This window comes from Lactuca sativa, chromosome 8, assembly GCF_002870075.4.
Source record: "Lactuca sativa cultivar Salinas chromosome 8, Lsat_Salinas_v11, whole genome shotgun sequence".
In the NCBI taxonomy this organism is placed as follows: Eukaryota; Viridiplantae; Streptophyta; class Magnoliopsida; order Asterales; family Asteraceae; genus Lactuca; species Lactuca sativa.
This window is the reverse complement of record NC_056630.2, coordinates 28,272,048-28,288,496: the sequence shown is the minus strand read 5'-3', so window position 1 is coordinate 28,288,496 and position 16,449 is coordinate 28,272,048. Positions and strand designations below refer to the sequence as shown.

Genomic DNA, 16,449 nt, shown 5'->3' with positions numbered 1-16,449 from the left:
TCACATTATTTTTAATGTAAACCTCATTTCCATTAACTGACAGCCACAACCTTCCCGTACACAGAATAATAAAACTCATATTTACAAAACACTCTCCACAAAGACAATGAAAAAACGACTTCTAGTGATTAAAGCATTCACAAAAATGAAAAAAAATCGTTTCTGGTCACTAGAAGTCATAAAAAACGATAATAACTTGAAAAAACATATATAATCGTCAATTAATTCTTAAACACGACTATAACTACCTATTCCGAAGAGAATTCAAGAATTCAACAGAGGTGTAGCATTGATCCGCAGAGACGGGTCTGCGGATCTATCAACTACGATTTCCTCAGTCATGTTAAACTTCCGCAGAGGTGTTAAATGAATCCGCAGAGCCACCTCAACGGAATCATTATACCCACAATATTTTTTTGTCATTTAATAATGTCACTTCATTTCCTCGATGCTATTCATCGTTCCTCATATGTTTAAAGCGATCTGCAGAACCCCTCTGCGGATCTAGTGGTAATTTTCCAAAAACTCAAATTTTCATGGTTAAATGCTTAAAACACCCCTTTAATTTTGGTTATTTGTGATTTTTCTTTTTAATTATTTTGTATTTTTTTTGAACCGACAGTTATATTAAAACAATGACCCTAGCAAGATGCTAGAGACCAAAATATATATCCTACATAGGGGGCATAACAAAAAGAACAGATCACCAACTATATACACAAGTCTACATCAAAAAATGACAAGGAGTGAGTGATAATTATTGACACCGAATTCAAAGTTAAAAGTTAATGTGATTTATTTGAATTTTACATAACATAGTAGGGTTCTAAAAACATAAATATTTGAAGTTTAGGTGACGATGAAAATTAGTATAGACAATTGACGTTATAAAGTGATAACTAAAGAAAAAATGATTTTTTTTTTAACAAAAAGAAATAAAAAAGCAATTGACAAATTAAGAAAACAAAAAAGAGGAAATGAAAAAAAGAAAAAGAAACAAACACCCGTTTTTTTCTCTTTATATGTTTGGTAATTAAAAACTATTTTTTTCTTATATTTTATTGATTTAAGGAAAGGGTATAAAAGGAAAACTACTTTTCTATCAATTGGAAGAATAAAATGAACAAATGTATATACATCAGCTCCCTTTAGTCATATTGAAATTCAATAAACACTTCTCTTTAAAAAACTTATGTTATTTTTCCTTTAGTTTTTGTGCCAATTAAGGGGTGTTTGGATAGAGAAAAAAAGATGTTTATTAGTGTTTGAATAGAAATCCTTAAAAATCAGCTTATTATGATAATAATAAGCTAATAAGGTGCTTTTAATAAAGATCTTCTTCTATATTCATGCTTATCTCCACCACAAATAAACACTAAACTAATAAACTATAATCTAATTTATCCAAACACCCCCTAAGTCATCCGACTTATCTTCTTATTGAGTTACATTAAAATAAAAAAAATAAAAAAATCATCAGTCTTATTGTGTACGAAAAAAGTCAACAACCTAGATAAAAGCATATATTAGAAAAAAAATTACATTAGTAATATTGTTATATGCGACCAACGCCCTTATTTTTTTTTACAAAAAACATAAGGTAAGTCGTGTGTATTATACTACTATCAACTATGCCTCAAATATGAGCCAACAACCATAAAGACCAAATGCAAAACCATCATTATCCATAATTTAGGCTCAAAAGTCTGTAGAAACTAAACTTTGCCATTGACATGAAACATGTTGAATGTAAATTATCCCTTGTTATAAATGTTAAATAAACTAACGAACTACTTGTTTTCAACACGAAACATTGAATACACATTTTCAAAATTTGAAGATATAATGGGCTGTTATAATATATATTCCGTTTTATCTAAAAAAAGTATAGAATAAAATTAAAATTAACAAACAAAGATAACATAAAAGTCAAAAATAACGTCTCCCTTCAAACGGCCATAATTTAGGGGCAATGTCACAATTAGATTTGTCAAAAGTTGGTATCTACTTGGTATCCTCAAAATTACCTTTCTTTTTTCCTTTTATAAATTTCCCTCCATTACAAAAGAGTATAAATTATAATAACAAATGGGAATATTTGAATCAAGAAACATACTTCGTTTCCCGCAAAGAATCTTTGATCCACAGCCGCCAAATTCCACCAATTAGAAACGAAAACGAAAACCAAATCCCAATTCATATTTACATTTTAAATATTTTATATTTTTATATTTAAATCTTTGCAGATCAAATACGTACCACCATACATGTAATCATGTATGTATGACGATATATTCTGATAGAACATTACTTATTCAGCTTTATATGGTATATTATACATATATAATTTGCAATTGAAACAATGAAACCTCAATGACATACAATACACGAGATCCACTCGGTAGATTATTTAAATCTGTCCAATTACTTAAGAAAAACATGACATGAAAAAGATCAAAGTTGGTAAAGATACAAATCATGATTGCATTCGAAATGTATATATTTTATATTGCTTAAAGATATGTGTATATTATATGTATATATGTGTGTATGTGCATTTATATGGAAACTAAGGTACATTTCAAGGATACGTTATACGCTAAATTATTACCAAAATGTAAAATCGATTTACCTCGATTCTGTTCCCATTTGTCATAATTTTCGTCCCACTCCATATACGAAGGATAATTTATTAACAAGATAAGAATGTTAATACATTTGAAGGAGATATGCATGGGAGAGAAAATTATCACTTAATTAACACCGAAATCTTTTTCTTTACTTGTAATTCAATTAATGATCAAAAATCTCCCGAATAATTCAATTAAAATATTTGATTTTCTCATAGTTATATAAACAAGACAAGATGCCTTGGTACCCTTATTATCATACGAAATTTCAAAAGGAGGAGCATATCTTCATCAAGAAATGGCTCCTACTAATCTCTTCATCTACTTGCTTTTAACTTTTCTAACTTCAACTTTCATTAAAACATGGGCACACCTCCCTCATCAACACCCTGACCCAGAAGCCATTGTTCTGCAACTTCAAAGGTATGCTCAGCAAGCTCCACCATAACATAACCCATCTAAATGTAGGATTCAAGAAAATTCCCATCTGGGTTTTGCTTAATGTCATATTATATAATCTGGGTTTCTTTCTTTATTTTATATATTTCACAAAAAAGTTAAAACTTTTTTTTTTTGTTATGTTTCTTGAACCTTGTACAGAAAACTAAACGCTTCAATAACCTCAAGAAGAAGATTGCTCGATACAAACCCATTATTCACTCAATCAAAAGATCAAACTCTTTGCCAAACTGGCAACCCAGTCGACGACTGCTGGCGATGTGACCCAAACTGGGTCAACAATCGCCAGCATCTCGCCGACTGTGCTATCGGATTTGGTCAAGGAGCAATGGGCGGCAAAGGAGGCCGCTTTTACATTGTCACCGATTCTTCCGATGACCCTGAAAACCCACCTCCGGGGACACTCCGACATGCGGTCATACAAACCGAGCCTCTTTGGATCACATTTGCAAAAGACATGCACATAAATCTTCAAACCGAGCTCATTGTCAGTAGTTCAAAGACCATCGATGGACGTGGGGCCATTGTCCACATTACCGGGAAAGGGTGTATTGTGATTGAGAATGTCGGGAATATTATCATTCATGGGATTTATGTTCACGACTGTGAGCCCTCCGGGAATGCTAAGATACGGGTGAGTCCATCGGATGTTGTGGGCCGTGGGAAAACGGACGGTGATGGATTGACGATCAAGGGGGTGAGGAATTTGTGGATTGACCATTGTTCTTTTGCCAGGTGTACAGACGGATTAGTTGATGTCACAGAGGGGTCCACCGCCGTGACTATAACAAACAACTATTTTACAGATCATGATAAAGTCATGTTGTTAGGTCACTCAGATGATTATCTAGCCGATGCTGGAATGCAAGTAAGTTGTTATCATATTTTATATTCTATAAACATAACAAGACTTATATATATAGTAACTGCATGAATAATAGGTGACAGTTGCATTCAATCATTTCGGAGAAGGGCTAGTGGAGAGAATGCCAAGATGCCGACATGGGTATTTCCATGTTGTGAACAACGATTATACCGAATGGAAATTGTATGCCATTGGTGGGAGCGCTGCTCCCACCATTAACAGTCAGGGCAATCGCTTTGTTGCTATGGCTAATGATCGCAGAGAGGTACATAATTGCTTTGTGTATGTACTATTTAGTACAGTATACAACGGACCAGTCTGTTTTTGTTTTTTAGACCTTGTTTGCGTGCAACTTTATTTAACAGGTGACAAAGCGAATGAATGCGAAAGGTGACGAATGGAAGGGGTGGAATTGGAGGTCGGAAGGGGATTTGATGGTAAATGGTGCATTTTTTGTTCCTTCGGGTGCAGGGCTCGAGGTTCAGTATGCCAAAGCCTCGAGTGTTCCACCAATGTCGGCCTACCTTATAAACCAACTAACTAGGCATGCTGGTGTTCTTGTAGGCGCCCCGAGGTATATGTTTTAAATTTACGTGTCAAATTTATTTACTTTATCATTTTCTTTTTCTTATTTGATATGTTACTATTTGTTTTGCAGTAGTGTAGGTGAAGTTCCTCCGAGTGGGATCACACCACATGGCGGTGATCGTCCGGTGATCACTCCACCTGTTGTTGGTCAACCAAGCGGCGAGAACCCACCGCCTGGAACCCTACCACCTTATGGTGCCGGATTTTCTCCGGGAATCCTACCACCTTATGGTGCCGGTTGTGTTCCCGGCAACATACAAGGAGGTGGTAGTGGGGGTGGTGATCCTGGTATAAACCCAGGAGTTGGGTATGGGTTTATACCAGGATCACCACCACCTGTTGGCGTGCTACAAGGTAGTGGTCCCGGGATGATACCTTTTTGTGGTGGTCCCGGCAGCAGAAGGATTTCAGGTGGAGCACGCTCATCAATACCAACCACCATTTTTTTGTCTTCACTAGTTGTATTATCACTGTTCATGACAATGACTCCAGTGTATTGTTAATTTTCACTAGTGAGTATTAAAGAATATGGCAAATTATGTGTAGATAATTGAGATATAACTGTATAACCATTGATAGGAATTTGTATTCACAAAAAAAAAATATGACATGTGGTTCATTTGACCACAATAAGAGAAAGTTATAGAATTTGAAAACATCTCTATGATGATGTTAACATCATGACCACCTTTACTTATTATCAACCCAATAACTCTATTTCAACAAAAATAGCAATTACTCTAAAAGGGCAAACATGGAAAAAAGAAAAAAAAAAATAGAGCAAACCGTTGTGCTCTGTCAGGCTGTAGGAGAAAATGACTCATACCTCTGCCCTTTTGGATGTTAGAAAGTAGCAAGAACTCCAGGTGGGAGAAAGGGTAAAAACGAAAAAAAAAAATGTAATTTAATTAACCATAACCATATCATCACCTCCACCTTCTGATGCAATTGCTTCAAGTTTCTTCCAAGTCAACTCACGTTTCTCAAGCATTTTATTGGCCATGGCTTCTTTTTCCAAGAACTGATTACTGCATTCTTCAAAAAGGTCTGAATCCATTTCAATGAACATTTTTCTTACATTTCCAGTTAATCCATTGATAGCAGTGTTCCAGTGACCTTTGATGTTCTTCTCCAAGGGTTCAAAGAGGATAGGTAAAATGATGTCTCGATTCTGTGCAATCAAGTCCACTATATGTTCATTGTTCCACAAGAAAAGCACCCTTTCTGCAACCTACAAGTCATCTTGAAATCAACAAACTTTTTTGATATAAAAAGATTATTATTATGAGTAATAAATAAGTAATAACAAACCTGAAAATTAGGGCTATTAATGCAGCGTCCAATTTGTCTAAAAAGAGGAATCATGCATTGTTGAAACTCTGCAGGTTGTGTTGCATCAAGAATTTCTTCCAATTCACCAAGAAACAGAATCTCTTTACCACAGTTAATAACAGGCCAGTATTTCAGTAACCCTCTAATCACAACATCAGCCAATTTATAATCTTTTTCAACAAACTGAATTATACAGTAAGATAACTGTTGATGATAGTAATTAATGAATTTGGCTTTATGAAGTGGAATAAGTGCCCTCACAAGGAACAACTTATGCTCTTCTTTCATTGGAACAGCAAATCCATTTATTATACTTCCAAGAATCTCCAATAATTCACCAAGTCCAGGATGCCTTTCTGTTTCAAATATAAACCTATAAAAGATATTATTTATTGCCTTTCTTATAAAAGGGCGATGAATCATGAATTTGCCATATACACGATGGAGTATGGTCTTTAAATACTCTCTTTCCCTTGGATCTTCTGAATCAAACATATCAAGCAAGTTTAAAACAAATGAATGATCGATAAATCGTTTAGCTACTTTAGTATCTGTATCGGGTGACACCACGTATCTTAAAAGCAACTCATAGACAAGTTGCAGGTGAGACCATGAAGGTTCTAAGTACATATCATCTTCTTCAGGGTCACCATCAATGGCTCCGGTGTTTTCAAATGCTTGAGGAGGTAAAGCACGAAAGATATTCACTGAAATCATGTTAATCATCTCCTCCTGCATGATCTCGTTCATCTTACTTGAACCTGACTGGACTAACTCAACAAGTTCTTGTAGGTTTTGCCTTTTGATCTCTTTCTCTTTAACTTTCTTCAATGGATCAGAGAAATCAAAAGAAGCAGAACACATATTCACCTTTCTGATAAATAACACATGTCGTTCAGATATTGGGACGTCTTTCAACAAAGGTGTTACCTCGATCACACCAGTCTGAGGTGCAGGGTTTCGACTGATAGCCTGTGACTTGGTGTTGGTGAGCTGAGCAGGGGGTATGGCCGAACGTGAAGCATGGTTTACAGTCACATCAGATGGAGCATTAGGTCCTGGAGGTGGTTCAATCACTTCGGGTTTGGAACCCTTTTTCATCCCTTTAATGATCTTAAACATACTTACCGATTTCCCACAGCCTAATCCGAAGAATCAAACTCTCTTTCAATCGTATTCCCTGTGTAAACTTCTACTTCATCACGGTTTATGCATCTACACCCATATGTATATGGAATAATCTATACAGGCTCGTTGTAGCAATCGATCAACCAATTGAAACCCTTACACGATTTAGGAAAAGAAAAAGGAGTATAAGTTAAGGAATTATCCAGTTTGGAATAAGAATCAGTTAAAAGAAGAGAAACCGAATATCAAAAAGAGAAAGATTGTACCTTGTTGATTAGATTGAAGGAATAAGAGATCCGAAAAGAGAGAGATCCAGAAATAGAAAGCATCTGCAGAATTAGGTTTTTCAGTTGGATGTAAGGATATAGGAAGGATTGATTAACACGAATTTATCGATTCAAAGTATGGAGATTATTAGGGATTGGGATGTAGCAAGGGAGAAAGAGAGGGGGAGACAACTATAATTTTCTCCTTTTAACAGAAAATTGAACGAACATATTTTTTACTTATAAAAATAAATTAAAATCCCCCATGTAAAATAGATTTTCTTACTTTTCAAAAATAAATATTGAAAATTTTATGTTAATAATAATAATTAAATGGATGAGCTATTTTATAAAAACGAATTTTTAATTTTAAATAAGCAGAACATGTTATTTATTTATTTGTTTTGAACAACATGTTATTTATTTATAATCTTTGTTATTTTATTAAAAAAAACCATAATATATAGCTTCCAAATGTAATATGCACTTGTCAATCCTATTCCCTCTCTCTTTTTTTAGTAGTTTGAATAAAATAAAGAGATTTAATTAATGGATATGATTGTTTATTTATAAATGCTAACAACTCTTTATTACTAATTTAAAATAATATTCTTTTTTTATTTTTATCAAATAATAAGGTATATTCTTGTAGCATAAGCTTTTAATTAAAGAAAACCCTTACACATTTTATATTATTATAAAAATATAAACATTGATTAATTCTTTGTTAATAAGTCAATCTTGACGATAATTCGAAACATTAATCCATGAAAATGATGTTGTCATTCTACATATATTGTGTCATCATTTTTTATGATTCTCAAAAATTTAATTTATGATTTATTTTTAACTGGTGCATAAATGTCGTATGGTAATATAGTTTAATATAAACTGGAAATCTGGAATTTATTTATGATAAAAAGTATTTTATTCTTATTTATCAATCTAATTAAATGAACGAAAAACTACAGACCCTTCAGTTTCCTTAGCAATTTTAATTTTATTTTATTTTTTATTTTTTATTTTTTTTTTGCTATTTTCTTGAATTTTAAAGAAGCTTAATTTATGTTTCTTTTTCCTACTCACATTAGTAATAGTGCTACTCAAAATTCATTGATATTGGAATTAGAGATTTAATTGCGCAATATGAAAGCTTGGAAAAGCTTTGAAAGTTTGTAACTTTGTATAGCTGTTTTACAATGGGCTGAAGCCCAGTTTTATGAAATTATAGCTTTTGGTGCAATTACTGCAATCTGCTAAGGAGGGGCCCTGTTCGACGTTCAACGTGCGTTGTTTAGAGCAGCATAAAAAAACCGGTTTTGAACCGGACCTGAAAAAAGATTGAGACCGAACCGTTCCGAAATGAGACCGAACCGTAAAAGGACCGGTTTTGAAAAAGACCCGGTCGAAACCGGTCCAAAAAAAAAAAACGGATCGTTCCGAAACCGAAAGAAGACCAGTCCGAGATTGGGCTCAAAGAAGGCCGGTAACTAAAGTAAGTTTATAAAAATATCATTTTTGTAGTAATTACACAATTTTTAATCATACATCGTCTGATTTCTTTCCTTTTTTTCTTTTGCTAAACTCAAGTATATCATTTTTAATAAATCTTAATATATCATTTTGGTGTTAATGAAACATAAATCCAAAAATCGAAAAAAAAAAATCAAAACAAATCGAAAAAACCCGGAACCGAACAAAAAAAGATATAGAAAACGACTGCACGACTGGGCCAAAAAAAAAAAACTGAGACCATTCCCAAAAAATATCGGGCCTAAAAAACCCGGCTCATTACTTCAAATAGAAATAAAACAAATGAGAACATAAAATTGGGCATAATTAATCAACATTTTTTAGGTGTTTCAGATTATACAACTTATGTTTTTTATTATATAAATGTATATTAATTTAACCGCTATCAAAACAGAGTTTTATGGAAAATGTTTAGACTAACCATAGTTGTCAAAATAGCGATCCTGATCGTAGGATCGTACGATCCTACAATCCTAGGTATGAAAAACGATCTGAATCGTAAAAGGATCGTATTTGGGGTAGGATCGCAGGTAAGATCGTAAGATCGTAGGTAGGATCGTAGGATCGAGATCCGATCCGATCCTACCTTCCTTTGATTTTTTTTTTTTTTTTTTGCAAATGAATTTTTTTTACCACTTTATGCCTTTTATCCTTTACCAATCTACAATTTATCATTTTTTATTGTGACTTATGACTAATATTTTGAAGTTTTTATAACTTTTGAACGAAAAACTAAATGTTTGAAATAGTTTTCATGATTAAATATTATAAATTAAAATTATATTCTATTTTGTGGGATCTTAGGATCTCGATCCCGATCTTACGATCCCGATTTTGCAAACCCAAAATCGATCCTAGGTAGGATCCCGATCTTGACAACCTTGAGACTAACTAATCCAATAATAAAACGCAATAAGTTGATAAATTGATTTTAGTGACAAATTTTGCTTATAGGTGTAAAATAACCAAATAAACATTTTACATATTATTAACTATTTTTAGTTTCTTAAATATGGTTTATCTTTCGCCATTTTATAATAATATTATTAGTAGAAAATTAATATTAATGTATTAAAAAAAAAGACAATTATATATGTTTCTGTTCAGGCCGTTAACAGCAATGATGGTGAGTGTGTGCACAAACTGAAAAAGGGTTCCCAATGACTAAACATTATTGAGGAACTTTTAAGAAAGATTGACTAATCTTCATTGGCCTTAAAAGATCAGTAAGTGCTTCTACCTGTAATATCACCATTGTTATCAATTTAGCCACCAAATTATTATAAATTAAACCATTAATACTTTTTACCATATTCAAATAACTCTTTTCTCCTGATTAAAAATCCGGGGAAAAACAGTGAAATACAACAAATAAGATAAGGATACAGCCCACTGAAAAAAGCAAAGGTAAGATGAGACAAAAAGTTTCAATTTTCCTTGACATTAGGGGTAAAATAATTACAAATCAGTGGAAAAATAAGGAATCTTATCTGTTATATTTCACTATTTCCAGTATATAAAGATAGTAGATGTAAAATGGTTTTTAGCCAAAACGGTTCTAGTCATTTTTCCCTCTTAATGCGCTAAGCATTTGGAAATTTTAGAATGATCAAACATTATAGCATATGCAATCGATCCTATACCCGAAGTGTATGGGACACGATTCATAATGTCTTACATAAAGATGTGATACTTTACCAGTCTTTTGCTCTAATATTTCTAATTGTCATGTTCTCACAATTTTGATTATGAAAAGGAATATCGTAATCATAACCAAATTTTGAGAATGCAATTATCCTTTCCATATATAGAATTTCCTCATGTTGAACCATTCCAACACAACATCCATATATATATTTGACTAAATTTGATTAAAATTCCACAATCTAAGCCTTTAGATTTGAAATGAAGTATAATATTCTATCCCTTAATGATAGCAAAACAACTTTTCAACCCCTGCAACTTGGCAAAGTGAATCTTTGTTTTTCTATAATTAATATTGCTAACTTGCAATACATGAAATAATAATTATGCTCCCACTAGCTTTGACATATATTCAGAATACATCTGAACTTCCAGAAAACAATGTTTATTGATTTCCTTAAGTTCATATTTCTAAATACCTGATGCTTTGATAAGCATTTATCTAAGCTTCTTAACCTCATACACCTTTGCTTTAGAAAGCTCACATGTGTGTCTAAAGAAATTCAGAACTTATGTTACTAAGTCCCAAATGTTCAAACTAATTTCCAAATCTCACAATTCGAACTATTAAGAGGGATGCCGTAATCATAATCGAATTTGAGAATACAATTTTCACAATTGCAATTTTCTTAAAATCTCTCTTAGTGAAAGCATTTCCTTACAATCATTTTCATGAAGGAGGGAAACCTTATGACACTTAGATTTTAAAGTGTATGTGTTCCTATCCATGTGAATTTGCCAAAACCAAAGTTTGCGACAAATCCAAACTCATATAAACCGAACGTGCTCAATCTCGATTTATTGCCTCATGGTAACATGAATGCCCACCATGTCTTCCAAGCAACTCACCCTTTCATATCAATGTACTTTCCATTGATCAAGGTGTTTTGTCTTTATGCATTCAAATGAGAACTCATAGAACTCACATGCATAATTAACTCAATTGGAATGACACATAAACAAAATAATGTCAACACGATAGGTTGTAAACCTCAAGTCGTGTGCTAGTGATGATAAGGTTTATTCATGATTTGTTCTTGAAACCTTTTTCAAGATCATTAAAACTCTCACTAACTCCTTGACATATAAGGTTCTCTTGTCAAGAAACATTTATTGACAAACGAATATTCAAGAGTTAGTGTAGTTATTATTAAGACCAAACACTTCACATAATAGGTCCTAGTTGGTCTTTGTCTTATCCAAGACAGCACAACTTACCAATGTAACATCCCAAAAATACGAGCCAAAAATTTCATTTTTAAAACATATACTTTGCAAAACATTAGAAATAAAACATTCACCGATCATATCATTTCATAAAAGTTATTGCGTGTCTGGAAACCATTTTATAAAACATAACAATGTCAGAGTACAAATCCCCAGGAAGATCTCATAGTGCGGAATACAAAGCATGTATGTGATGTGCCGCTACCGCGCCAGCTCCTTCCTCTTCGAAGAAGAGGTACCTGAAACCAAAACTGTAAACCGTAAGCACGAAGCTTAGTGAGTTCCCCCACTGTACCACATACCAAATAACCACACAACATACATATATTGTCAGGAATTTATGGGTGCCCGACCTACCCCTTCGGTCCTCTCGACCGGATACTGATTAGCATATCTGGGTGCTGGTCTCCCCTTCGGTCCTCTCGACCAGATGCTGACTCGCATACCTGGGAGCTGGTCTCCCCTTCGGTCCTATCGACCGGATACTGGGGACTATTTCACCCCTACCATTACCACATAACACGTATCATATAATCTATCTAGCATGGCTGGGCATGACTGCCCCTTTGGTCCTATCGACCGGTAATATGGGGACTATCTCCCCTACTGTCACTAGCACATAACATCATATCATACTAGCACATAAACATAACACAGGTAGTAGCCACCCTAGATGAATATCACAGAGAAACTCATCTAATCCTACAACTCCTACTAGTGGGTCGGCATTGTGGCCTTAGACCCACTGCTACTGGAAGGTAACTCACCTCAAAATAGCTGCTGATCTGCGTGGGAACTGACTGCCTTCTGCTGCTGCTGCCCCGGAAATCCTCCGGCTATAATTCCCACAAAACACTTAGTCAAATACTGCTAATCGACCTCAGGGTAAAATGACCATCTACCCCTAACCAAACCAAGAGTCAAAGTCAAAGTCAACTTCCAGTTGACCCGACTCGCCGAGTTGGCTCGCCAACTCATCGAGTCCCTATCCATTCGATTGACCATAATCTCGTCTCTACTCGTCGAGTTAGGCATTGACTCGACGAGTTTTCCTTCTATACTGATGTCCAATAGTCCTTCATCCTACTCGCCGAGTTATATGAACAACTCGTCGAGTTCATCTTCATCCGAAGAACATTCTATGCTGAGACTCGCCAAGTTGTATGAGCAACTCGCCGAGTCTGTTCTTGAGGCAAGAAGATTGCCTTGGACTCGCCGAGTTAGGGCATTGACTCGACGAGTTCTTCCATGAGTGAGTCTGGCTTCCGACTCACTGAGGCACCCCCCATGACTCAAGACCCCACTCAACAACACGAAAAAAGGGAAAACTCGGGGACTCGCGACTCGACTCGTCGAGTCCGATGAACGACTCGCCGAGTCATTCATGCAATTACTATATGTAACACCCAAAGTTTTGAAGGCCAAGAAAGGAAAGAAAACCCTAATTTTTAGGGGCAACTCGGCGATTCCAAGGAGGAACTCGGCGAGTCCGAGCGGGATCCGGGTCAAGGTGTAAATGACCAACTCGGCGAGTCGGCCAAGTGGACTCGGCGAGTCTGGTCTGTGCGAGGAAAACCCTAAATCCGGGACTTTGGGCGCTATTTAAGCTCCTTATTCTCTCCATTAGGGTTCCTTAGAGCCTCCCTCATTCAGAAAACGAACCCTAAGCCTCCATTGTTGTGCATTCAAGCTTCCAAACCATGTTTGGGTGATTCGAAGGAAGAAGATGGAGGGGAATCAGTGAAGCTTCAAGAATTGGCTTCAGATCTGGAGTTTGTGGAGCCTTTCTGAGGTATTGAAGGTATTAAGTCATTTCCTTCCCTTAGATCTATTTTGGTTGTGATTTTTGGGGATTTTTAAGCCATGGTTAGCCACCCTTATGGGTTAGAAGCTGGATCTGGAGTTGCTACTTCAAATCCAAGTGTGTTATGGTCCGAAGAAGCATAAAGTATCAGCCCTTGAGCCGATTTTGAAGCCCCTTGGCCTTAAACCCTAGTTTATGGTGTATTTTTCCTAGATCTCCATCTCTACACGTAAAGTTTGCAACTTTACGTGGGGGATAGGCTTGGGAAGGGTAGATCTACAGTTTGGAGTCCATGCATGACTCAAAAGTCCTCTGCATGTATGTAGATCTGATTGGACTCGGCGAGTCCTTCGAGTGGACTCGGCGAGTAGCATGAAGATGAGGAGGAACTCGACGAGTGGGATGAACAACTCGTCAAGTCGGATGATGTTGGGCATAAACTCGGCGAGTTGGATGAAGATTGCCTGGTACTCGGCGAGTCTGTTCTTGGACTCGGCGAGTCAGGTCGCGAAGCCCCAAACCCTTCGAGTTGAGACTCGAATCAGTGAGTCGGGTGGAGACTCAGCAAGTTGGTTAGGTCAGGACTCGGAAATTGTTGGACTTGGCGAGTCATGTCGCGAATGGAAGGACCCTGAGTATATGAACTCGGCGAGTCAGTAAGTGGACTCGGCGAGTAGGGTTGACCTGGAAAGGTTGACTTTGACCAGGACTTTGACTTAGACCATAATTGACTTGGTTAACTGTCGGGGGTCAGTTAGACTAAGTGTTGCATTGATATTGATAGCTCGGGAAGCTAGTAAAGCAGGAGTTCAGTGAGTGGTCGGGCAGCAGCTAGTGGGATCATCAGCAAGTTCATCTAGTGCAGGTGAGTTTTGCTTTGTGTGAATGGGTCTAAGGCCATAATGCCGGCCCATGTAGTTACGAGTAGAAGACCCGGGGGTTAGCCCTAGGCACAGTATGCTAGTATGATATTTAGGACGAGGTCCAATGATAGCGGGCGGGTGCCCAAGGATTGGTTTCTATGATAGTTTATACTTGTTGTCTGCATGATACTTGTATGTGACTGGTAGGGAGGTGAGTGTGGGCGAGGTCCTGTGTCTCACCAATTGCAGAGTGTGGATGGTGTTCCACATCTCATTAGCAGCAGATCAGGGGCGAGGCCCAAGTTAGGGAAAGAGTGAGTGTGGGTTGGGCCCGTATCTCACTACTAGTAGGAGCATGGATGGGGTTCCATGACTCATCAGTAGAGTTCGGTTATTAGGACCGAAGGGTAGTCAGATGCCATAGAAACGTCTGACAGTATGTGATGTTATGTTTATATGCTAGCATGATCTGTTATATGAGTTAGAGGTAGTAGGAGGGGAGCAGTCCCCGAGTTCGGTTGTTAGGACCGAAGGGTAGTTCAAACACCCCAGATATGTATGATAATAAGTTATGTTATGATATGTGATAGTAGTAGTAGTAGGGGGTGAAATAGTCCCCGAGGTTCGGTCGTTAGGACCGAAGGGTAGTCAGCACCCCAAAACGGCTTGACATGGGCAGTCAGCACCCCAGAATGGCTTGACACGGGTAGGACGGCACCCCAGAATGGTCGCATGGGTAGTCAGCACCCTATAATGGCTTGACACGGGTAGGACGGCACCCCAGAATGGCCGCATGGGTAGGTCGGCACCCCAGAAAGGCCGTACCGGGTAGGTCGAGCTCCCCAGAAATGCCTGGCAGTATGTATGTTATGTGATTGTATGGTATGTGGTAGGGTGGGGAACTCACTAAGCTTTGTGCTTACGGTTTTCAGTTTTGGTTTCAGGTACTTCTGGTAGCGGAGAGAAGAGCTCGGGGTGATCGCATGGCACACACACCATAGATTTGCCAGCCTGGGAATGTTTACTCTGATAATGAACATGTATTTTGAAAACTTATACTCAGATTATGTTTTGGAATGATGTCTATGCTTAAAGTAATGTTTTATTAAAGAAAATTTTTGGTCTTAAATTTTGGGATGTTACACTATATACTAGATTTTGCTTGAATCCAGCTCATGCCATACATAGATCTGAGTTCTTAGGGCTTTATTAACACGTAAAGTTTCCAACTTTACGTGTAAATAAACACCAATGAAGGTTTTAGGGCTCAAAATGCACTAAAAGAGTAGATCTAGGGCTTTCATGCAATATGGCTCCAAAAAGGCAGTAGATCCAACCTCCTGGAGCTCAATCATGCCTAGATCTAAAGGTTAATCAACTTATCACAAACCCAAATCCATAAACAAGCTTGGAAATGGCTCAAGAGGGACTTTAATGGAGCTCTAAGGGACTCTTAGCATGAAAACAAAAGGAAACTGAGTTATACCTCAAGGAATCTCTGAAATAACACCAAGATGCTTGGCCTCCTTCTTCTCCTCTTAATCTACTCTCCTTTTTCTCTCAAAATCTTCAATAAATCACACCAAAACACTTCAATCTCACAAGGAACGAGGTTAGGACGTTATAGGGAGCTCTGAGGGTGAAGGGTCGAGCTTGGGGGCGCATATGATGGTTTAAATAGGGTGCAAACCCTTGGAATTTAGGGTTTCATCAGACAGCGTGGACTCGCCGAGTCGCCAACTTAAACGTGCTCATATCCCGGCTCTACTCGGCGAGTCGGGCCTACAACTCGTCGAGTCCAAGGCTAAAAATGCAAAATACTTAGATAAATTTTTCATACCAGGAACCAGGTGCTACAACCAATTTCAAATGTGCAAGAATAAGAAAACTTTTCCAAATTCCACATTTGTTGGGTGTTATAAACCTTCTTAAGACTTGTCACTCAATTCACAATCTTGGATTATAATTCTAAGACTTGATATTGGAATGAAGTATGATTGACTTCTTGATTTAACCATTTCAACAATTCTCTATTCCTCTTCTTAGACAT

The 16,449-nt window shown here is 36.7% G+C and overlaps 2 protein-coding genes across 3 annotated transcripts; one reads left to right on the top strand and one right to left on the bottom strand.

Moving 5' to 3' along the window:
* The first annotated feature begins 2,906 nt into the window (after window positions 1-2,906).
* On the top strand, window positions 2,907-5,383 carry LOC111913198 (probable pectate lyase 18). 2 transcript variants are annotated; one of them, XM_042896967.2, is made up of 5 exons: window positions 2,907-3,053; window positions 3,231-3,957; window positions 4,031-4,219; window positions 4,320-4,528; window positions 4,616-5,383. In XM_042896967.2, exons 1-5 carry the CDS (start codon window positions 2,929-2,931, stop codon window positions 5,043-5,045), a joined length of 1,680 nt encoding a protein of 559 aa, XP_042752901.1. In that variant the 5' UTR covers window positions 2,907-2,928; the 3' UTR covers window positions 5,046-5,383. The 2 variants fall into 2 exon arrangements, with proteins under 2 accessions (XP_042752901.1, XP_023764686.1); XM_023908918.3 differs by having other exon boundaries at window positions 4,613-5,383.
* LOC111913199 (serine/threonine protein phosphatase 2A 57 kDa regulatory subunit B' beta isoform) lies at window positions 5,101-7,480 on the bottom strand. The gene is made up of 3 exons (XM_023908919.3): window positions 7,269-7,480; window positions 5,854-7,157; window positions 5,101-5,773 (listed from the first exon to the last, which is right to left on the bottom strand). The coding sequence occupies exons 2-3, from the start codon at window positions 6,994-6,996 to the stop codon at window positions 5,447-5,449; spliced, it is 1,470 nt and encodes a 489-aa protein (XP_023764687.1). The 5' UTR covers window positions 6,997-7,157; window positions 7,269-7,480; the 3' UTR covers window positions 5,101-5,446.
* Between the last annotated feature and the right edge of the window lie 8,969 nt (window positions 7,481-16,449).